The sequence below is a fragment of the Panulirus ornatus genome, chromosome 63 (assembly GCF_036320965.1).
Source record: "Panulirus ornatus isolate Po-2019 chromosome 63, ASM3632096v1, whole genome shotgun sequence".
Classification (NCBI taxonomy): Eukaryota; Metazoa; Arthropoda; class Malacostraca; order Decapoda; family Palinuridae; genus Panulirus; species Panulirus ornatus.
In genome coordinates this window covers 26,430,764-26,457,039 of record NC_092286.1, presented here as the reverse complement: position 1 = coordinate 26,457,039, position 26,276 = coordinate 26,430,764, and the positions used below count along the sequence as shown (strand labels likewise).

General features: G+C 48.3%; 1 protein-coding gene across 2 annotated transcripts in view; it reads left to right on the top strand.

Moving 5' to 3' along the window:
- Positions 1–1,545: 1,545 nt before the first annotated feature.
- The window catches only part of LOC139745940 (uncharacterized), a 226,610-nt gene continuing 201,879 nt past the window's right edge, over positions 1,546–26,276 (top strand). The window contains exon 1 of one of the 2 annotated variants that reach the window (XM_071656637.1): positions 1,546–2,003. In XM_071656637.1, the coding sequence (XP_071512738.1) occupies positions 1,871–2,003 (133 nt within the window). In that variant the 5' untranslated portion in view covers positions 1,546–1,870. The remainder of the gene's footprint in view (positions 2,004–26,276) is intronic. The other variant, XM_071656638.1, reaches the window with a different exon arrangement.

The window sequence follows — 26,276 nt, the reverse complement described above, 5'->3', positions numbered from 1 at the left end:
CACGTCAGCCCCGGTATACCACATCGTTCCAATTCACTCTATTCCTTGCACGCCTTTCACCCTCCTGCTTGTTCAGGCCCCGATCACTCAAAATCTTTTTCACTCCGTCTTTTCACCTCCAATTTGGTCTCCCACTTCTCCACCTCCGACACATATATCCTCTTGGTCAATCTTTCCTCACTCATTCTCTCCATGTGACCAAACCATTTCAAAACACCCTCTTCTGCTCTCTCAACCACGCTCTTTTTATTTCCACACATCTCTCTCACCCTTACGTTACTTACTCGATCAAACCACCTCACACCACACATTGTCCTCAAACATCTCATTTCCAGCACATCCATCCTCCTGCTCCACACAACTCTATCCATAGCCCACGCCTCGCAACCATACAACATTGTTGGAACCACTATTCCTTCAAACATACCCATTTTTGCTTTCCGAGATAATGTTCTCGACTTCCACACATTCTTCAAGGCTCCCAGAACTTTCGCCCCCTCCCCCACCCTTTGATTCACTTCCGCTTCCATGGTTCCATCCGCTGCCAGATCCACTCCCAGATATCTAAAACACTTCACTTCCTCCAGTTTTTCTCCATTCAAACTTACCTCCCAATTGACTTGGCCCTCAACCCTACTGTACCTAATAACCTTGCTCTTATTCACATTTACTCTCAACTTTCTTCTTTCACACACTTTACCAAACTCAGTCACCAGCTTCTGCAGTTTCTCACATGAATCAGCCACCAGCGCTGTATCATCAGTGAACAACAACTGACTCACTTCCCAAGCTCTCATTCACAACAGACTTCATACTTGCCCCTCTTTCCAAAACTCTTGCATTCACCTCCCTAACAACCCCATCCATAAACAAATTAAACAACCATGGAGACATCACACACCCCTGCCACAAACCTACATTCACTGAGAACCAATATATATATATATATATATATATATATATATATATATATATATATATATATATATATATATATATATATATATATATATATATATATATATATATTTTCCCCTTATCCCTGGGGATAGGGGAGAAAGAATACTTCCCAAGTATTCCCTGCGTGTCGTAGAAGGCGACTAAAAGGGGAGGGAGCGGGTGGCTGGAAATCCTCCCCTTTCTTTTTTTTTTTTTTTTTTAATTTTCCAAAAGAAGGAACAGAGAAGGGGGTCAGGTGAGGATATTCCCTCTAAGGCCCAGTTCTCTGTTCTTAACGCTACCTCGCTAATGCGGGAAATGGCAAATAGTATGAAAAAAAAAAAAAAATATATATATATATATATATATATATATATATATATATATATATATATATATATATATATATATATATATATATATATATATGGGTGTGTGTGTGTGTGTAGTGTGGTAAATGTTTGAGGTATTACGGTGGTAAATATTATGTAGAAGGAAGGTAGAGTGAGGATGGGAGTTGATGGTGGTGATTGGTGGAGAGGTGTGGCGCCAGGACGGAGTTGGTGGTGGTGATTGGTGGAGAGGTGTGGCGCCAGGCGTGTGGTTGGTTACTGTGCTCAGTGTGGTGGTGGAGGTGGCTGGAGCACGACGCGTCCACACAGGAGGTCACCATCTGCAGCGTCCACTGGTGTGGCTGCTCTGCCTCCACCATCTGCACACCCACACCATCTGCCCAACTTAACGATCGTTAACTTATTAAACTTAACGATCGTTAACTTACTTAACGATCGTTAACTTACTAAGTGATTGGTGTTGTGATCGACTTGTGTGGTGAGTCAGGCCCAAGACTGGTGGTTCACGCGTCATGACTCAGGCAGGAGTGGCTGACGAACCACACTAGGTGGAGGTTGTGGAGGTTGTGGAGGTGATCATGGATCAGTGTCGTGTTGTACGACGTACGACGGGCTGGCTGCTGGTCGTAAGGGTGTTCTACAGTAAGGATCTGGACGCTGCTCTCGACTATACGTTCCGCCACACTACTGCCCTCACCTTCACCCACACAGGTCAGTCTCACAACTGTTATTATAACCCCACACATTGTGTAGTGTTGTTACCCTCACCCACACAGGTCAGTCTCACAACTGTTATTATAACCCCACACATTGTGTAGTGTTGTTACCCTCACCCACACAGGTCAGTCTCACAACTGTTATTATAACCCCACACAGGTCAGTCTCACAACTGTTATTATAACCCCACACATTGTGTAGTGTTGTTACCCTCACCCACACAGGTCAGTCTCACAACTGTTATTATAACCCCACACATTGTGTAGTGTTGTTACCCTCACCCACACAGGTCAGTCTCACAACTGTTATTATAACCCCACACATTGTGTAGTGTTGTTACCCTCACCCACACAGGTCAGTCTCACAACTGTTATTATAACCCCTACACATTGTGTAGTGTTGTTACCCTCACCCACACAGGTCAGTCTCACAACTGTTATTATAACCCCACACATTGTGTAGTGTTGTTACCCTCAACCCACACAGGTCAGTCTCACATCTGTTATTATAACCCCACACATTGTGTAGTGTTGTTACCCTCACCCACACAGGTCAGTCTCACAACTGTTATTATAACCCCACACATTGTGTAGTGTTGTTACCCTCACCCACACAGGTCAGTCTCACAACTGTTATTATAACCCCACACATTGTGTAGTGTTGTTACCCTCACCCACACAGGTCAGTCTCACAACTGTTATTATAACCCCACACATTGTGTAGTGTTGTTACCCTCACCCACACAGGTCAGTCTCACAACTGTTATTATAACCCCACACATTGTGTAGTGTTGTTACCCTCACCCACACAGGTCAGTCTCACAACTGTTATTATAACCCCACACATTGTGTAGTGTTGTTACCCTCACCCACACAGGTCAGTCTCACAACTGTATTATAACCCCACACATTGTGTAGTGTTGTTACCCTCACCACACAGGTCAGTCTCACAACTGTTATTATAACCCCACACATTGTGTAGTGTTGTTACCCTCACCCACACAGGTCAGTCTCGCAACTGTTATTATAACCCCACACATTGTGTAGTGTTGTTACCCTCACTCCACACAGGTCAGTCTCACAACTGTTTATTATAACCCCACACATTGTGTAGTGTTGTTACCCTCACCCACACAGGTCAGTCTCACAACTGTTATTATAACCCCACACATTGTGTAGTGTTGTTACCCTCACCCACACAGGTCAGTCTCACAACTGTTATTATAACCCCACACAGGTCAGTCTCACAACTGTTATTATAACCCCACACAGGTCAGTCTCACAACTGTTATTATAACCCCACACAGGTCAGTCTCACAACTGTTATTATAACCCCACACATTGTGTAGTGTTGTTACCCTCACCCACACAGGTCAGTCTCACAACTGTTATTATAACCCCACACATTGTGTAGTGTTGTTACCCTCACCCACACAGGTCAGTCTCACAACTGTTATTATAACCCCACACATTGTGTAGTGTTGTTACCCTCACCCACACAGGTCAGTCTCACAACTGTTATTATAACCCCACACATTGTGTAGTGTTGTTACCCTCACCCACACAGGTCAGTCTCACAACTGTTATTATAACCCCACACATTGTGTAGTGTTGTTACCCTCACCCACACAGGTCAGTCTCAAACGGTTATTAAAACACCCACACATGTGTAGTGTTGTTACCCTCAACCCCCAACCAGGTCAGTCTCACAACTGTTATTATAACCCCACACATTGTGTAGTGTTGTTACCCTCACCCACACAGGTCAGTCTCACAACTGTTATTATAACCCCCACACATTGTGTAGTGTTGTTACCCTCACCCACACAGGTCAGTCTCACAACTGTTATTATAACCCCACACATTGTGTAGTGTTGTTACCCTCACCCACACAGGTCAGTCTCACAACTGTTATTATAACCCCACACAGGTCAGTCTCACAACTGTTATTATAACCCCACACATTGTGTAGTGTTGTTACCCTCACCCACACAGGTCAGTCTCACAACTGTTATTATAACCCCACACATTGTGTAGTGTTGTTACCCTCACCCACACAGGTCAGTCTCACAACTGTTATTATAACCCCACACATTGTGTAGTGTTGTTACCCTCACCCACACAGGTCAGTCTCACAACTGTTATTATAACCCCACACAGGTCAGTCTCACAACTGTTATTATAACCCCACACATTGTGTAGTGTTGTTACCCTCACCCACACAGGTCAGTCTCACAACTGTTATTATAACCCCACACATTGTGTAGTGTTGTTACCCTCACCCACACAGGTCAGTCTCACAACTGTTATTATAACCCCACACATTGTGTAGTGTTGTTACCCTCACCCACACAGGTCAGTCTCACAACTGTTATTATAACCCCACACATTGTGTAGTGTTGTTACCCTCACCCACACAGGTCAGTCTCACAACTGTTATTATAACCCCACACATTGTGTAGTGTTGTTACCCTCACCCACACAGGTCAGTCTCACAACTGTTATTATAACCCCACACATTGTGTAGTGTTGTTACCCTCACCCACACAGGTCAGTCTCACAACTGTTATTATAACCCCACACAGGTCAGTCTCACAACTGTTATTATAACCCCACACATTGTGTAGTGTTGTTACCCTCACCCACACAGGTCAGTCTCACAACTGTTATTATAACCCCACACATTGTGTAGTGTTGTTACCCTCACCCACACAGGTCAGTCTCACAACTGTTATTATAACCCCACACATTGTGTAGTGTTGTCACCCTCGCCCACACAGGTCAGTCTCACAACAGTTATAACCCCCACACATTTACTGTTAATATCAATTATTTATAACATGTGCGCGCCAGGTAACCCGGGTTGTGTGTGGTTGTGGTGGTTGTAGGTAAGATAGTGATGGTGATGATATGTGAGGTTGTGGTTGTGGTGGTTGTAGGTAAGATAGTGATGGTGATGTTGTGTGTGGTTGTGGTGGTTGTAGGTAAGATAGTGATGGTGATGATGTGTGGGGTTGTGGTGGTTGTAGGTAAGATAGTGATGATGTTGTAGTTGTTGTAAGATATATATAGTCACAACATGTGACGTGGTCACAACAAGTGGAGGGAGACACCAGTCCTGCTCAGCCATGTGTCATGCATCATATTGAACATCAGTAATCCCCCACACCCACACTGACCCCACCTCCTCCCCAGGGTAGCATAGCGTCTTCCCCAGTGTAGCATAGCGTCTTCCCCAGCGAAGCATAGCGTCTTCCCCAGCGAAGCATAGCGTCTTCCCCAGCGATGCATAGCGTCTTCCCCAGCGAAGCATAGCGTCTTCCCCAGCGAAGCATAGCGTCTTCCCCAGCGATGCATAGCGTCTTCCCCAGTGTAGCGTAGCGTCTTCCCCAGCGAAGCATAGCGTCTTCCCTAGCGTAGCAACACCTCCTCCCCAGTGTAGCATAGCGTCTTCCCCAATGTAGCATAGCGTCTTCCCCAGTGTAGCATAGCGTCTTCCCCAGTGTAGCATAGCGTCTTCCCCAGTGTAACATAGCGTCTTCCCCAATGTAGCATAGCGTCTTCCCCAGTGTAGCATAGCGTCTTCCCCAGCGAAGCATAGCGTCTTCCCTAGCGTAGCAACACCTCCTCCCCAGTGTAGCATAGCGTCTTCCCCAATGTAGCATAGGGTCTTCCCCAGTGTAGCATAGAGTCTTCCCCAGTGTAGCATAGCGTCTTCCCCAGTGTAGCATAGCGTCTTCCCCAGCGAAGCATAGCGTCTTCCCCAGTGTAGCATAGCGTCTTCCCCAGCGAAGCATAGCGTCTTCCCCAGTGTAGCATAGCGTCTTCCCCAGCGAAGCATAGCGTCTTCCCAGTGTAGCATAGCGTCTTCCCCAGTGTAGCATAGCGTCTTCCCCAGCGAAGCATAGCGTCTTCCCCAGTGTAGCATAGCGTCTTCCCCAGCGAAGCATAGCGTCTTCCCCAGTGTAGCATAGCGTCTTCCCCAGTGTAGCATAGCGTCTTCCCCAGTGTAGCATAGCGTCTTCCCCAGCGAAGCATAGCGTCTTCCCCAGTGTAGCATAGCGTCTTCCCCAGCGAAGCATAGCGTCTTCCCCAGTGTAGCGTAGCGTCTTCCCCAGCGAAGCATAGCGTCTTCCCCAGCGAAGCATAGCGTCTTCCCCAGTGTAGCATAGCGTCTTCCCCAGCCAAGCATAGCGTCTTCCCCAGTGTAGCATAGCGTCTTCCCCAGCCAAGCATAGCGTCTTCCCCAGCGAAGCATAGCGTCTTCGCCAGCGAAGCGTAGCGTCTTCGCCAGCGAAGCATAGCGTCTTCCCCAGCGAAGCATAGCGTCTTCCCCAGTGTAGCGTAGCGTCAGTCTGGCCCCACCATTGTATCCTGCCCACCTCCCCACATGTACATCAGCCGCCCCACATTACCCAACATGTGTACTGCTACATCTTACTGTCTCCCACACATATACATCATCACTTGTGATCCTCATCTTTCCCACACATGGATGATGCCATCATCATCATCACATGGATGATGCTACCATCATCATCACATGGATGATGCCACCATCATCATCACATGGATGATGCTACCATCATCATCACATGGATGATGCTACCATCATCATCACATGGATGATGCCACCACCATCATCACATGGATGATACCACCATCATCATCACATGGATGATGCTACCATCATCATCACATGGATGATGCTACCATCATCATCACATGGATGATGCCACCACCATCACATGGATGATGCCACCTTCATCATCACATGGATGATGCCACCACCATCATCACATGGATGATGCTACCATCATCATCACATGGATGATGCCACCATCATCATCACATGGATGATGCTACCATCATCATCACATGGATGATGCTACCATCATCATCACATGGATGATGCTACCATCATCATCACATGGATGATGCCACCACTATCATCACATGGATGATACCACCATCATCATCACATGGATGATGCTACCATCATCATCACATGGATGATGCTACCATCATCATCACATGGGTGATGCTACCATCATCATCACATGGATGATGCCACCATCATCATTACATGGATGATGCTACCATCATCATCACATGGATGATGCCACCATCATCATCACATGGATGATGCTACCATCATCATCACATGGATGATGCTACCATCATCATCACATGGATGATGCTACCATCATCATCACATGGATGATGCCACCACCATCATCACATGGATGATACCACCATCATCATCACATGGATGATGCTACCATCATCATCACATGGATGGTGCTACCATCATCATCACATGGGTGATGCTACCATCATCATCACATGGATGATGCCACCATCATCATCACATGGATGATGCTACCATCATCATCACATGGATGATGCCACCATCATCATCACATGGATGATGCTACCATCATCATCACATGGATGATGCTACCATCATCATCACATGGATGATGCTACCATCATCATCACATGGATGATGCTACCATCATCATCACATGGATGATGCTACCATCATCATCACATGGATGATGCTACCATCATCATCACATGGATGATGCTACCATCATCATCACATGGATGATGCTACCATCATCATCACATGGATGATGCTACCATCATCATCACATGGATGATGCCACCATCATCATCACATGGAGGAGGGACGTGTCTCGTCTCACATCTTAACATAAGAGTCATCCATATTGAGGTGTCGTCTCTCACATGACAGGAACCTGTGCCAACCTCGGACTTGTGCCAACCTTTCCCAACCATCATCAGTGTTGGCAGGACTGCCAATGACACCATGTTCTTCCTTACATTATAACGTTCACGTGAAGAACATTATTGCAATTAAACTGTTCATCTCAAGTTCTGGGTCTCATGTGTTGCTCTGGTGTTGGATGACACTTTCATGTATCAATCATTTTCCCACAACTACATTTTCTTTCCTGTGTCCAATGGATGAACTACTTCATACTAATAACGACACACTGTGTGTACCTACTAATGACACACTGTGTGTACCTACTAATGACACACTGTGTGTACCTACTAATGACACACTGTGTGTACCTACTGACACACTGTGTGTACCTACTAATGACACACTGTGTGTACCTACTGACACACTGTGTGTACCTACTAATGACACACTGTGTGTACCTACTGACACACTGTGTGTACCTACTAATGACACACTGTGTGTACCTACTAATGACACACTGTGTGTACCTACTAATGACACACTGTGTGTACCTACTAATGACACACTGTGTGTATCTACTAATGACACACTGTGTGTACCTACTAATGACACACTGTGTGTACCTACTAATGACACACTGTGTGTACCTACTAATGTATACACTGTGTACGTCCTAATGTATACACCTGGTCACTACAGTGGGCCAGCCTGATGTATGCACCTGGTCACTACAGTGGGCCAGCCTGATGTATGCACCTGGTCACTACAGTGGGCCAGCCTGATGTATACACCTGGTCACTACAGTGGGCTAGCCTGATGTATACACCTGGTCACTACAGTGGACTAGCCTGATGTATACACCTGGTCACTACAGTGGGCTAGCCTGATGTATGCACCTGGTCACTACAGTGGGCCAGCCTGATGTATACACCTGGTCACTACAGTGGGCCAGCCTGATGTATACACCTGGTCACTACAGTGGGCTAGCCTGATGTATACACCTGGTCACTACAGTGGGCTAGCCTGATGTATACACCTGGTCACTACAATGGGCTAGCCTGATGTATACACCTGGTCACTACAGTGGGCCAGCCTGATGTATGATGCCAACTGTGGGTCATGTTGCTTCACACGCACAACAACAACAACAAGTTCCAGACACACCAGTGGTTGACTGTGACCCAAGATGACCCACAGACCACTGCACGCAGACCACCACTGCACGAAGACCACCCCCCCTCAACCCCTACATACGGACCCCTCTCCCCCCTTGTAGTGTTGTCCACAACACAGACTTGGTTATCACTTACTTACAACCGGCTCATGTTGGAGGCGGGAGGTTGTGTACTGAGGTGGCAACCCTGACCATCTGTACGTACCACTCCTGACAACAGTACCTACCATGGCTGACAACAGTACCTACCATGGCTGACAACAGTACCTACCATGGCTGACAACAGTACCTACCATGGCTGACAACAGTACGTACCATGGCTGACAACAGTACCTACCATGGCTGACAACAGTACCTACCATGGCTGACAACAGTACGTACCATGGCTGACAACAGTACCTACCATGGCTGACAACAGTACGTACCATGGCTGACAACAGTACCTACCATGGCTGACAACAGTACGTACCATGGCTGACAACAGTACCTACCATGCCTGACAACAGTACCTACCATGGCTGACAACAGTACCTACCATGGCTGACAACAACCAGAGAACACAACACATCAGCCAGAGAACATAACACATCAGCTAGAGAACACAACACATCAGCCAGAGAACATAACACATCAGCTAGAGAACATAACACATCAGCCAGAGAACATAACACATCAGCCAGAGAACATAACACATCAGCTAGAGAACACAACACATCAGCTAGAGAACATAACACATCAGCTAGAGAACACAACACATCAGCTAGAGAACACATCAGCCAGAGAACATAACACATCAGCTAGAGAACATAACATCAGCCAGAGAACATAACACATCAGCTAGAGAACACAACACATCAGCCAGAGAATATAACACATCAGCCAGAGAACACAACACATCAGCTAGAGAACATAACACATCAGCTAGAGAACATAACACATCAGCTAGAGAACATAACATAGATCGGAGAACATGACGGACACATCAGCTAAAGAACTTAACCAACAAGAACATTTGAACACGTAAGAATAACTGATCAGAGAACATGAGATGAACACTAGGGCCTGCCTGTGGTACACACCAGGTCAGGCAGCGGCTGACGTCTGACTGTAGATACAGCTAGGGGTGTGGGGTGGGGGTGGAGGTGTGGGGGGTGGGGGTGGGGGGTGGGGGGTTGTGATCCAGCCAGAAATACCCAGAGCGTCAGCGTGGCTGGTGCCAGCCCCCCCCCTCCCCTCATAGCCACAACCACCCGGCTCACGATGGTGCCAACCACGTCACCAGTCACGACCCAGGGGTCACCAGTCAGTCCCAGATACTACCAGTCACGACCCAGGGGTCACCAGTCAGACCCAGATACTACCAGTCACGACCCAGGGGTCACCAGTCAGTCCCAGATACTACCAGTCACGACCCAGGGGTCACCAGTCAGACACAGATACTACCAGTCACGACCCAGGGGTCACCAGTCAGACCCAGAAACCACCAGTCACGACCCAGGGGTCACCAGTCAGACCCAGATACTACCAGTCACGACCCAGGGGTCACCAGTCAGTCCCAGATACTACCAGTCACGACCCAGGGGTCACCAGTCAGACCCAGATACTACCAGTCACGACCCAGGGGTCACCAGTCAGTCCCAGATACTACCAGTCACGACCCAGGGGTCACCAGTCAGACACAGATACTACCAGTCACGACCCAGGGGTCACCAGTCAGACCCAGAAACCACCAGTCACGACCCAGGGGTCACCAGTCAGACCCAGATACTACCAGTCACGACCCAGGGGTCACCAGTCAGTCCCAGATACTACCAGTCACGACCCAGGGGTCACCAGTCAGACACAGATACTACCAGTCACGACCCAGGGGTCACCAGTCAGTCCCAGATACTACCAGTCACGACCCAGGGGTCACCAGTCAGACACAGATACTACCAGTCACGACCCAGGGGTCACCAGTCAGACCCAGATACTACCAGTCACGACCCAGGGGTCACCAGTCAGACACAGATACTACCAGTCACGACCCAGGGGTCACCAGTCAGACCCAGATACTAACAGTTACGACCCAGGGGTCACCAGTCAGACCCAGAAACCACCAGTCACGACCCAGGGGTCACCAGTCAGACCCAGAAACCACCAGTCACGACCCAGGGGTCACCAGTCAGACCCAGATACTACCAGTCACGACCCAGGGGTCACCAGTCAGACCCAGATACTAACAATCACGACCCAGGGGTCACCAGTCAGACCCAGATACTACCAGTCACGACCCAGGGGTCACCAGTCAGACCCAGATACTACCAGTCACGACCCAGGGGTCACCAGTCAGACCCAGATATTAACAGTCACGACCCAGGGGTCACCAGTCAGACCCAGATACTAACAGTCACGACCCAGGGGTCACCAGTCAGACCCAGATACTAACAGTCACGACCCAGGGGTCACCAGTCAGACCCAGATACCACCAGTCACGACCCAGGGGTCACCAGTCAGACCCAGATACTACCAGTCACGACCCAGGGGTCACCAGTCAGACCCAGATACTAACAGTCACGACCCAGGGGTCACCAGTCAGACCCAGATACTACCAGTCACGACCCAGGGGTCACCAGTCAGACCCAGATACTACCAGTCACGACCCAGGGGTCACCAGTCCGACCCAGATACTACCAGTCACGACCCAGGGGTCACCAGTCCGACCCAGATACTAACAATCACGACCCAGGGGTCACCAGTCAGACCCAGATACTACCAGTCACGACCCAGGGGTCACCAGTCAGACCCAGATACTACCAGTCACGACCCAGGGGTCCACCAGTCAGACCCAGATATTAACAGTCACGGACCCAGGGGTCACCAGTCAGACCCAGATACTAACAGTCACGACCCAGGGGTCACCAGTCAGACCCAGATACTAACAGTCACGACCCAGGGGTCACCAGTCAGACCCAGATACCACCAGTCACGACCCAGGGGTCACCAGTCAGACCCAGATACTACCAGTCACGACCCAGGGTCCACCAGGTCAGACCCAGATACTAACAGTCACGACCCAGGGGTCACCAGTCAGTCCCAGAAACCACCAGTCACGACCCAGGGGTCACCAGTCAGACCCAGATACTACCAGTCACGACCCAGGGGTCACCAGTCAGTCCCAGATACTAACAGTCACGACCCAGGGGTCACCAGTCAGACCCAGATACTACCAGTCACGACCCAGGGGTCACCAGTCAGTCCCAGATACTAACAGTCACGACCTAGGGGTCACCAGTCAGACCCAGATACTAACAGTCACGACCCAGGGGTCACCAGTCAGTCCCAGAAACCACCAGTCACGACCCAGGGGTCACCAGTCAGACCCAGATACTACCAGTCACGACCCAGGGGTCACCAGTCAGACCCAGAAACCACCAGTCACGACCCAGGGGTCACCAGTCAGACCCAGAAACCACCAGTCACGACCCAGGGGTCACCAGTCAGACCCAGATACTAACAGTCACGACCCAGGGGTCACCAGTCAGACCCAGATACTACCAGTCACGACCCAGGGGTCACCAGTCAGACCCAGATACTACCAGTCACGACCCAGGGGTCACCAGTCAGACCCAGATACTAACAGTCACGACCCAGGGGTCACCAGTCAGTCCCAGAAACCACCAGTCACGACCCAGGGGTCACCAGTCAGACCCAGATACTAACAGTCACGACCCAGGGGTCACCAGTCAGTCCCAGAAACCACCAGTCACGACCCAGGGGTCACCAGTCAGACCCAGATACTACCAGTCACGACCCAGGGGTCACCAGTCAGACCCAGATACTACCAGTCACGACCCAGGGGTCACCAGTCAGACCCAGAAACCACCAGTCACGACCCAGGGGTCACCAGTCAGACCCAGAAACCACCAGTCACGACCCAGGGGTCACCAGTCAGACCCAGATACTAACAGTCACGACCCAGGGGTCACCAGTCAGACCCAGATACTACCAGTCACGACCCAGGGGTCACCAGTCAGACCCAGATACTACCAGTCACGACCCAGGGGTCACCAGTCAGACCCAGATACTAACAGTCACGACCCAGGGGTCACCAGTCAGTCCCAGAAACCACCAGTCACGACCCAGGGGTCACCAGTCAGACCCAGATACTACCAGTCACGACCCAGGGGTCACCAGTCAGACCCAGAAACCACCAGTCACGACCCAGGGGTCACCAGTCAGACCCAGAAACCACCAGTCACGACCCAGGGGTCACCAGTCAGACCCAGATACTACCAGTCACGACCCAGGGGTCACCAGTCAGACCCAGATACTACCAGTCACGACCCAGGGGTCACCAGTCAGTCCCAGATACTACCAGTCACGACCCAGGGGTCACCAGTCAGACCCAGATACTAACAGTCACGACCCAGGGGTCACCAGTCAGACCCAGATACTACCAGTCACGACCCAGGGGTCACCAGTCAGACCCAGAAACCACCAGTCACGACCCAGGGGTCACCAGTCAGACCCAGAAACCACCAGTCACGACCCAGGGGTCACCAGTCAGACCCAGATACTACCAGTCACGACCCAGGGGTCACCAGTCAGTCCCAGATACTACCAGTCACGACCCAGGGGTCACCAGTCAGACCCAGATACTACCAGTCACGACCCAGGGGTCACCAGTCAGTCCCAGATACTACCAGTCACGACCCAGGGGTCACCAGTTAGACCCAGATACTACCAGTCACGACCCAGGGGTCACCAGTCAGTCCCAGATACTACCAGTCACGACCCCTGGGTCGTGACTGGTGGCAGTATGTTGTTATTGGCAGTATGAGTCATGTGTATCAGGGCGAGGCAGGTATTACCTCAACCATCATCAGTCATCACTATAAACATTGTATATATAAACACCAGCATTAACCTTAACCAGGATGTGTATGTACGTGATCACAGTTGTCTGGCTCATATAATGACATCACATATAGTGCGCCTCACCTTGCTTGGGAAGTGAGTCAGTTGTTGTTCGCTGATGATACAGCGCTGGTGGCTGATTCATGTGAGAAACTGCAGAAGCTGGTGACTGAGTTTGGTAAAGTGTGTGGAAGAAGAAAGTTGAGAGTAAATGTGAATAAGAGCAAGGTTATTAGGTACAGTAGGGGTGAGGGTCAAGTCAATTGGGAGGTGAGTTTGAATGGAGAAAAACTGGAGGAAGTGAAGTGTTTTAGATATCTGGGAGTGGATCTGTCAGCGGATGGAACCATGGAAGCGGAAGTGGATCATAGGGTGGGGGAGGGGGCGAAAATTTTGGGAGCCTTGAAAAATGTGTGGAAGTCGAGAACATTATCTCGGAAAGCAAAAATGGGTATGTTTGAAGGAATAGTGGTTCCAACAATGTTGTATGGTTGCGAGGCGTGGGCTATGGATAGAGTTGTGTGGAGCAGGAGGATGGATGTGCTGGAAATGAGATGTTTGAGGACAATGTGTGGTGTGAGGTGGTTTGATCGAGTAAGTAACGTAAGGGTAAGAGAGATGTGTGGAAATAAAAAGAGCGTGGTTGAGAGAGCAGAAGAGGGTGTTTTGAAATGGTTTGGGCACATGGAGAGAATGAGTGAGGAGAGATTGACCAAGAGGATATATGTGTCGGAGGTGGAGGGAACGAGGAGAAGAGGGAGACCAAATTGGAGGTGGAAAGATGGAGTGAAAAAGATTTTGTGTGATCGGGGCCTGAACATGCAGGAGGGTGAAAGGAGGGCAAGAAATAGAGTGAATTGGAGTCATGTGGTATACAGGGGTTGACGTGCTGTCAGTGGATTGAAGCAAGGCATGTGAAGCGTCTGGGGTAAACCATGGAAAGCTGTGTAGGTATGTATATTTGCGTGTGTGGACGTGTGTATGTACATGTGTCTGGGGGGGGGGGGGGGCCATTTCTTTCGTCTGTTTCCTTGCGCTACCTCGCAAACGCGGGAGACAGCGACAAAGTATAAAAAAAAAAAAAAAAAAAAAAAAAATATATATATATATATATATATATATATATATATATATATATATATATATATATATATATGTGTGTGTGTGTGTGTGTGTGTGTGTGTGTGTGTGTGTGTGTATGTGGACATAGACTATTAGTAATGGTGTCCCTGACGCCGCTGCCAGACGTACGGCACTGACGACCGTGACGTCACTCACGTATCTAAGACTCCTTCCTCACTATGTATGTATGTATGTATGTATGTATGTATGTATGCATGTATGTATGTATGTATGCATGTATGTAGGTATTTATGTAGATATGTATATATGTAGGTATGTATGTATGTATGTATGTATGCATGTATGTAGGTATTTATGTAGATATGTATGTATGTATGTATGTATGTAGGTATTTATGTAGATATGTATGTATGTATGTATGTATGTATGTATGTATGTATGTATGCATGTATGTATGTATGTATGCGCGTATGTAGGTATTTATGTAGATATGTATATATGTATGTATGTATGTATCTATGTATGTATGTATGTATGTATGTATGTATGTATGCATGTATGTAGGTATTTATGTAGATATGTATATATGTATATATGTATGTATGTATGTATGTATGTATGTATGTATGTATGTATGCATGTATGTAGGTATTTATGTAGATATGTATATATGTATGTATGTATGTATGTATGTATGTATGTAGGTATTTATGTAGATATGTATATATGTATGTATGTATGTATGTATGTATGTGTGTAGGTATTTATGTAGATATGTATATATGTATGTATGTATGTATGTATGTATGTATGCATGTATGTAGGTATTTATGTAGATATGTATATATGTATGTATGTATGTATGTATGTATGTATGTATGTATGTAGGTATTTATGTAGATATGTATGTATGTATGTATGTATGTATGTATGTATGTATGTAGGTATTTATGTAGATATGTATATATGTATGTATGTATGTATGTATGTATGTATGTATGTATGTATGTAGGTATTTATGTAGATATGTATGTATGTATGTATGTATGTATGTATGTATGTATGTATGTAGGTATTTATGTAGATATGTATATATATGTATATATATGTATATATGTATGTATATATATGGTCGACTGTGGTAGGTGACTGCCTGGTCGACTGTGGTAGGTGACTGACTGGTCGACTGTGGTAGGTGACTGGCTGGTCGACTGTGGTAGGTGACTGCCTGGTCGACTGTGGTAGGTGACTGACTGGTCGACTGTGGTAGGTATTTATGTAGATATGTATATATGTATGTATGTATGTATGTATGTATGTATGTATGTATGTATGTAGGTATTTATGTAGATATGTATATATGTATGTATGTATGTATGTATGTATGTATGTATGTATGTATGTATGTATGTAGGTATTTATGTAGATATGTATGTATGTATGTATGTATGTATGTATGTATGTATGTATGTATGTATGTATGTAGGTATTTATGTAGATATGTATATATGTATGTATGTATGTATGTATGTATGTATGTATGTATGTAGGTATTTATGTAGATATGTATGTATGTATGTATGTATGTATGTATGTATGTATGTATGTATGTATGTATGTATGTAGGTATTTATGTAGATATGTATATATGTATGTATGTATGTATGTATGTATGTATGTATGTATGTATGTATGTAGGTATTTATGTAGATATGTATGTATGTATGTATGTATGTATGTATGTATGTATGTATGTAGGTATTTATGTAGATATGTATATATGTATGTATGTATGTATGTATGTATGTATGTATGTATGTATGTATGTAGGTATTTATGTAGATATGTATGTATGTATGTATGTATGTAGGTATTTATGTAGATATGTATATATGTATGTATGTATGTATGTATGTATGTATGTATGTATGTAGAACATTCGCCAGGTGTGACAGCATTGCTCGCGGTAATTGGTAATGTTTTACTTGTGTATGTTTACAACATTTATGTATAACATATATAGTTACATATGGTGGTACAGGTAGACCAGCCTAGCCTATGTGATATTAACATCCCAGTGATACATATGTAATATTAACATGCCAGTGATACATATGTAATATTAACATCCCAGTGTATATACATGTGTATGGGGGTGGGTTGGGCCATTCTTTCGTCTGTTTCCTTGCGCTACCTCGCTAACGCGGGAGACGGCGACTAAGTATAATGAAAGAAATAGAAAATAGATATATATGATCCTGACTGGTGGAGTGGGAGGTGGCAGTGTTGGCCGGGAGCAATGTTTCGTAAGGATGCGCATCTTAGCAACACTAACTGTGGGAAGTTTCATCATACACACACACACACACACACACACACACACAAGTATTAGGAACGACCAGCTGACTGACTGACTGGTCGACTGTGGTAGGTGACTGCCTGGTCGACTGTGGTAGGTGACTGTCTGGTCGACTGTGGTAGGTGACTGCCTGGTCGACTGTGGTAGGTGACTGCCTAGTCGACTGTGGTAGGTGACTGGCTGGTCGACTGTGGTAGGTGACTGACTGGTCGACTGTGGTAGGTGACTGCCTGGTCGACTGTGGTAGGTGACTGCCTAGTCGACTGTGGTAGGTGACTGGCTGGTCGACTGTGGTAGGTGACTGGCTGGTCGACTGTGGTAGGTGACTGACTGGTCGACTGTGGTAGGTGACTGCCTGGTCGACTGTAGTAGGTGACTGCCTGGTCGACTGTGGTAGGTGACTGCCTGGTCGACTGTGGTAGGTGACTGGCTGGTCGACTGTGGTAGGTGACTGGCTGGTCGACTGTGGTAGGTGACTGACTGGTCGACTGTGGTAGGTGACTGCCTGGTCGACTGTAGTAGGTGACTGCCTGGTCGACTGTGGTAGGTGACTGCCTGGTCGACTGTGGTAGGTGACTGCCTGGTCGACTGTGGTAGGTGACTGCCTAGTCGACTGTGGTAGGTGACTGCCTGGTCGACTGTGGTAGGTGACTGCCTGGTCGACTGTGGTAGGTGACTGCCTGGTCGACTGTGGAAGGTGACTGCCTAGTCGACTGTGGTAGGTGACTGGCTGGTCGACTGTGGTAGGTGACTGCCTGGTCGACTGTGGTAGGTGACTGCCTGGTCGACTGTGGTAGGTGACTGCCTGGTCGACTGTGGAAGGTGACTGCCTGGTCGACTTTGGTAGGTGACTGCCTGGTCGACTGTGGTAGGTGACTGCCTGGTCGACTGTGGTAGGTGACTGCCTGGTCGACTGTGGTAGGTGACTGGCTGGTCGACTTTGGTAGGTGACTGCCTGGTCGACTGTGGTAGGTGACTGCCTGGTCGACTGTGGTAGGTGACTGCCTGGTCGACTGTGGTAGGTGACTGGCTGGTCGACTTTGGTAGGTGACTGCCTGGTCGACTGTGGTAGGTGACTGCCTGGTCGACTGTGGTAGGTGACTGCCTGGTCGACTGTGGTAGGTGACTGCCTGGTCGACTGTGGTAGGTGACTGGCTGGTCGACTTTGGTAGGTGACTGCCTGGTCGACTGTGGTAGGTGACTGCCTGGTCGACTGTGGTAGGTGACTGCCTGGTCGACTGTGGTAGGTGACCAGACTGGACCAGTACTGGTACATGACCAGGCTGGACCAGTACTGGTACATGACCAGGCTGGACCAGTACTGGTACATGACCAGGCTGGACCAGTACTGGTACATGACCAGGCTGGACCAGTACTGGTACATGACCAGGCTGGACCAGTACTGGTACATGACCAGGCTGGACCAGTACTGGTACATGACCAGGCTGGACCAGTACTGGTACATGACCAGGCTGGACCAGTACTGGTACATGACCAGGCTGGACCAGTACTGGTACATGACCAGGCTGGACCAGTACTGGTACATGACCAGGCTGGACCAGTACTGGTACATGACCAGGCTGGACCAGTACTGGTACATGACCAGGCTGGACCAGTACTGGTACATGACCAGGCTGGACCAGTACTGGTACATGACCAGGCTGGACCAGTACTGGTACATGACCAGGCTGGACCAGTACTGGTACATGACCAGGCTGGACCAGTACTGGTACATGACCAGGCTGGACCAGTACTGGTACATGACCAGGCTGGACCAGTACTGGTACATGACCAGGCTGGACCAGTACTGGTACATGACCAGGCTGGACCAGTACTGGTACATGACCAGGCTGGACCAGTACTGGTACATGACCAGGCTGGACCAGTACTGGTACATGACCAGGCTGGACCAGTACTGGTACATGACCAGGCTGGACCAGTACTGGTACATGACCAGGCTGGACCAGTACTGGTACATGACCAGGCTGGACCAGTACTGGTACATGACCAGGCTGGACCAGTACTGGTACATGACCAGGCTGGACCAGTACTGGTACATGACCAGGCTGGACCAGTACTGGTACATGACCAGGCTGGACCAGTACTGGTACATGACCAGGCTGGACCAGTACTGGTACATGACCAGGCTGGACCAGTACTGGTACATGACCAGGCTGGACCAGTACTGGTACATGACCAGGCTGGACCAGTACTGGTACATGACCAGGCTGGACCAGTACTGGTACATGACCAGGCTGGACCAGTACTGGTACATGACCAGGCTGGACCAGTACTGGTACATGACCAGACTGGACCAGCACTGGTACATGACCAGGCTGGACCAGTACTGGTACATGACCTGGCTGGACCAGCACTGGTACATGACCTGGCTGGTAGTATGATGGGTCATGGCTTTGTCATCATTGTTGTCACATTGTCACCATTGTTGTCATTAACATTGCCATCATTGTTGTTACCATTGTTGTCATTAACATTGCCATCATTGTTGTTACCATTGTTGTCATTAATATTCTCATCATTGTTGTCACCATTGTTGTCATTATTGTTGTCATGAATGTTGTCATCATTGTTGTCATGAATGTTATCATTGTTGCCATCATTGTTGTCACATTGTTATCATAGTTGTCACATTGTTGTCACCATTATTATCATCATTGTTGTCATCATTGTTGTCACAATTGTTGTCATCATTGTTGTCATGAATGTTGTCATCATTGTTGTCATGAATGTTGTCATGAATGTTGTCATCATTGTTGTCATCATTGTTGTCATGAATGTTGTCATCATTGTTGTCATGAATGTTATCATTGTTGCCATCATTGTTGTCACATTGTTATCATAGTTGTCACATTGTTGTCACCATTATTATCATCATTGTTGTCATCATTGTTGTCACAATTGTTGTCATCATTGTTGTCATGAATGTTGTCATCATTGTTGTCATGAATGTTGTCATGAATGTTGTCATCATTGTTGTCATCATTGTTGTCATGAATGTTGTCATCACTGTTGTCACCATTGTTGTCATGAATGTTGTCACTATTGTTGTCATCATTGTTGTCATGAATGTTGTCATCATTGTTATCATGAATGTTGTCATCATTGTTGTCATGAATGTTGTTATCACTGTTGTCACCATTGTTGTCATGAATGTTGTCATTATTGTTGTCATCATTGTTGTCATGAATGTTGTCATCATTGTTGTCACCATTGTTGTCATGAATGTTGTCATCATTGTTGTCATGAATGTTGTCATTATTGTTGTCATCATTGTTGTCATGAATGTTGTCATCATTGTTGTCACCATTGTTGTCATGAATGTTGTCATCATTGTTGTCATGAATGTTGTCATCACTGTTGTCACCATTGTTGTCATGAATGTTGTCATTATTGTTGTCATCATTGTTGTCATGAATGTTGTCATCATTGTTGTCATGAATGTTGTCATCATTGTTGTCATGAATGTTGTCATCACTGTTGTCACCATTGTTGTCATGAATGTTGTCATTATTGTTGTCATCATTGTTGTCATGAATGTTGTCATCATTGTTGTCACCATTGTTGTCATGAATGTTGTCATCATTGTTGTCACCATTGTTGTCATGAATGTTGTCATTATTGTTGTCATCATTGTTGTCATGAATGTTGTCATCATTGTTGTCATCATTGTTGTCACCAATGTTGTCATTGTTGTCATCATTATGATATTGTTTCCCTTTGTTTCAGGTGAGTTGGCTGTCCGGTTTATGTTCCACAATAGGTGAGTACTGTACCACATTACTGTACTGTGCTACTCTGCTGTACTGCACTGTACTGTACTATACTACACTACTATACTGTACTAAACTGTACTGTACTACACTGTACTGTACTAAACTGTACTGTACTGTGCTACACTGTACTGTACTAAACTGTACTGTACTGTACTAAACTGTACTGTACTAAACTGTACTGTACTACACTACTGTGCTACACTGTTCTGTACTAAACTGTACTGTACCGTACTACACTGTACTGTACTGTACTGCACTGTACTGCACTAAACTGTACTGTACTACACTGCTGTACTACACTGTACTGCACTAAACTGTACTGTACTACACTACTGTGCTACACTGTACTGTACTAAACTGTACTGTACCGTACTACACTGTACTGTACTGTACTACACTGCACTGTACTAAACTGTACTGTACTACACTACTGTACTACACTGTACTGTACTAAACTGTACTGTACTACACTGTACTGTTCTACACTGTACAGTACTAAACTGTACTGTACTACACTACTGTATTCATCTGTACTGTACTGCACTACACTATACTGTACTACACTGTACTGTACTAAACTACTGTACTGTGCTACTCTGTAATGTACTGCACTACACTGTACTGTACTAAGCTGTAATGTACTACACTGTACTGTACTGTACTAACCTGTACTTTACTACACTGTACTGTACTGTGCTGTACTACACTGTACTGTACTACACTGTGCTGTACTAAACTGTACTGTACTGTACTACATTGTGTTGTACTGTGCTACACTGTACTGTACTAAACTGTACTGGTGACCCGGGACACACCAGTGAACCGGGACATACTGGTGGCCCGGGACATACTAGTGACCCGGGACATTCTAGTGACCCGGGACATACTGGTAAGCCGGGACATACTGGTGGCCCGGGACATACTAGTGACCCGGGACATTCTAGTGACCCGGGACATACTGGTAAGCCGGGACATACTAGTGAGCCGGGACATACTGGTGGCCCGGGACATACTAGTGACCCGGGACATTCTAGTGACCCGGGACATACTGGTAAGCCGGGACATACTGGTGGCCCGGGACATACTGGTGGCCCGGGACATACTGGTGGCCCGGGACATACTAGTGACCCGGGACATACTGGTAAGCTGGGACATACTAGTGAGCCGGGACATACTTGTGGCCCGGAACATACTAGTGACCCGGGACATTCTAGTGACCCGGGACATATTGGTGGCCCGGGACATACTAGTGACCCGGGACATTCTAGTGACCCGGGACATAGTGGTGACCCGCGATATACTAGTGACTCGGGACATAGTGGTGAGCCGGGACATAGTGGTGAGCCGGGACATACTAGTGACCCGGGACATTCTAGTGACCCGGGACATAGTGGTGAGCCGGGACATAGTGGTGAGCCGGGACATGAGCCGGGACATAGTGGTGAGCCGGGACATGAGCCGGGACATGAGCCGGGACATAGTGGTGAGCCGGGACATGAGCAGGGATATAGTGGTGAGCCGGGACATAGTGATGAGCCGGGACATGAGCCGGGACATAGTGGTGAGCCGGGACATGAGCCGGGACATAGTGGTGAGTCGGGACATGAGCCGGGACATAGTGGTGAGCCGGGACATAGTGATGAGCTGGGACATGAGCCGGGACATAGTGGTGAGCCGGGACATAGTGATGAGCCGGGACATAGTGATGAGCCGGGACATGAGCCGGGACATAGTGATGAGCCGGGACATGAGCCGGGACATGAGCCGGGACATAGTGATGAGCCGGGACATGAGCCGGGACATAGTGATGAGCCGGGACATAGTGATGAGCCGGGACATAGTGATGAGCCGGGACATGAGCCGGGATATAGTGATGAGCCGGGACATGAGCCGGGATATAGTGATGAGCCGGGACATAGTGATGAGCCGGGACATAGTGATGAGCCGGGACATGAGCCGGGACATAGTGATGAGCCGGGACATGAGCCGGGACATAGTGATGAGCCGGGACATGAGCCGGGACATAGTGATGAGTCGGGACATGAGCCGGGACATAGTGATGAGCCGGGACATGAGCCGGGACATAGTGATGAGCCGGGACATGAGCCGGGACATAGTGATGAGCCGGGACATAGTGATGAGCCGGGACATAGTGATGAGCCGGGACATGAGCCGGGACATAGTGATGAGCCGGGACATGAGCCGGGACATAGTGATGAGCCGGGACATAGTGATGAGCCGGGACATAGTGGTGAGCCGGGACATGAGTCGGGACATGAGCCGGGACATAGTGATGAGAGACGTGCCAGTTTGTGGCTGACGCCACCACCGCCACACCAGCTGATCTCTGACGTCACGTGACGTCACGTCCTGTTGTGCGCGGCACATTATGCCAAACAAAGAATAGCTCAGTGTATGGTGGGCTCCACCATAGTCATGGTGCGGTTATGGTGGTGGGTACCTCCACCCATGGTTATGGTGCGGTTATGGTGGTGGGTACCTCCACTCGTGGTTATGGTGGTGGGTACCTCCACCATGGTTATGGTGCGGTTATGGTGGTGGGTACCTCCACCATGGTTATGGTGCGGTTATGGTGGTGGGTACCTCCACTCGTGGTTATGGTGGTGGGTACCTCCACCATGGTTATGGTGCGGTTATGGTGGTGGGTACCTCCACTCGTGGTTATGGTGGTGGGTACCTCCACCATGGTTATGGTGCGGTTATGGTGGTGGGTAGCTCCACTCGTGGTTATGGTGGTGGGTACCTCCACCATGGTTATGGTGCGGTTATGGTGGTGGGTACCTCCACCATGGTTATGGTGCGGTTATGGTGGTGGGTACCTCCACCATGGTTATGGTGCGGTTATGGTGGTGGGTACCTCCACCATGGTTATGGTGCGGTTATGGTGGTGGGTAGCTCCACTCGTGGTTATGGTGGTGGGTACCTCCACCATGGTTATGGTGCGGTTATGGTCGGTGGGTACCTCCACTCGTGGTTATGGTGGTGGGTAGCTCCACTCGTGGTTATGGTGGTGGGTACCTCCACCATGGTTATGGTGCGGTTATGGTGGTGGGTACCTCCACTCGTGGTTATGGTGGTGGGTACCTCCACCATGGTCATGGTGCGGTTATGGTGGTGGGTACCTCCACCATGGTTATGGTGCGGTTATGGTGGTGGGTACCTCCACTCGTGGTTATGGTGGTGGGTACCTCCACCATGGTTATGGTGCGGTTATGGTGGTGGGTACCTCCACCATGGTTATGGTGCGGTTATGGTGGTGGGTACCTCCACTCGTGGTTATGGTGGTGGGTACCTCCACCATGGTCATGGTGCGGTTATGGTGGTGGGTACCTCCACCATGGTCATGGTGCGGTTATGGTGGTGGGTAGCTCCACCCATGGTTATGGTGGTGGGTACCTCCACTCGTGGTTATGGTGCGGTTATGGTGGTGGGTACCTCCACTCGTGGTTATGGTGCGGTTATGGTGGTGGATAGCTCCACCCATGGTTATGGTGGTGGGTAGCCTCATCCATGGTTATGATGGTGGGTACCTCCACCCATGGTTATGATGGTGGGTAGCTCCACCCATGGTTATGGTGGTGGGTACCTCCACCCATGGTTATGATGGTGGGTAGCTCCACCCATGGTTATGATGGTGGGTAGCTCCACCCATGGTTATGGTGTGGGTACCTCCACCCATGGTTGTGGTGGTGGGTAGCCTCACCCATGGTTATGGTGTGGGTACCTCCACCCATGGTTATGATGGTGGGTAGCTCCACCCATGGTTATGGTGTGGGTACCTCCACCCATGGTTGTGGTGGTGGGTAGCTCCACCCATGGTTATGGTGTGGGTACCTCCACCCATGGTTATGATGGTGGGTAGCTCCACCCATGGTTATGGTGTGGGTAGCTCCACCCATGGTTATGATGGTGGGTAGCTCCACCCATGGTTATGGTGGTGGGTAGCCTCACCCATGGTTATGGTGGTGGGTAGCTCCACCCATGGTTATGGTGGTGGGTAGCCTCATCCATGGTTATGGTGGTGGATAGCTCCACCCATGGTTATGGTGGTGGGTAGCCTCCATCCATGGTTATGATGGTGGGTAGCTCCACCCATGGTTATGGTGGTGGGTAGCTCCCCCTATGGTTATGGTGGTGGGTACCTCCACCCATGGTCATGGTGGTAGGTAGCCCCATCATGGTTATGGTGGTAGGTAGCCCCATCATGGTTATGGTGGTGGTAGCCCCATCATGGTCATGGTAGTAGGTAGCCCCATCATGGTCATGGTAGTAGGTAGCCCCATCATGGTTATGGTGGGAGTGTATATCAGGAGGGTACAGCTAAGCTTGCTGGTGCGAGTGTTGGCACGACTGTATCACGGGATGTTGGCAGACGACCAGGTCATGGTAGGTTGGCAGGCAGGCAACACGCCACCATGATAACAACTTATTACTACTAATTGTTGTTGTTGTTGTTGTTGTTGTTGTTGTTGTTGTTGATTATTTGTATGTCCAGTGATCGGCCCCTGGTGGCTGCTGAGTGGCTGACCAGATAAGCTTAGGGTGAAAATAAGCTTAGCTGGTGCAATGACCACCTCAGCTTGGGAAGCATGTAAGATAGGGGGTAAAGGTGGCCAGATAAGCTTGGGGTGCAGGTCAACTTAGCTGAGAGAGTGCCCAGATAAGCTTGGGGTGTAGGTCAACTTAGCTGAGAGAGTGCCCAGATAAGCTTGGGGTGTAGGTCAACTTAGCTGAGAGAGTGCCCAGATAAGCTTGGGGTGCAGGTCAACTTAGCTGAGAGAGTGCCCAGATAAGCTTGGGGTGTAGGTCAACTTAGCTGAGAGAGTGCCCAGATAAGCTTGGGGTGTAGGTCAACTTAGCTGAGAGAGTGCCCAGATAAGCTTGGGGTGTAGGTCAACTTAGCTGAGAGAGTGCCCAGATAAGCTTGGGGTGTAGGTCAACTTAGCTGAGAGAGTGCCCAGATAAGCTTGGGGTGTAGGTCAACTTAGCTGAGAGAGTGCCCAGATAAGCTTGGGGTGTAGGTCAACTTAGCTGAGAGAGTGCCCAGATAAGCTTGGGGTGTAGGTCAACTTAGCTGAGAGAGTGCCCAGATAAGCTTGGGGTGTAGGTCAACTTAGCTGAGAGAGTGCCCAGATAAGCTTGGGGTGTAGGTCAACTTAGCTATGGGTATTATTAAAGGTAGACAGTATGAATTAAGTACA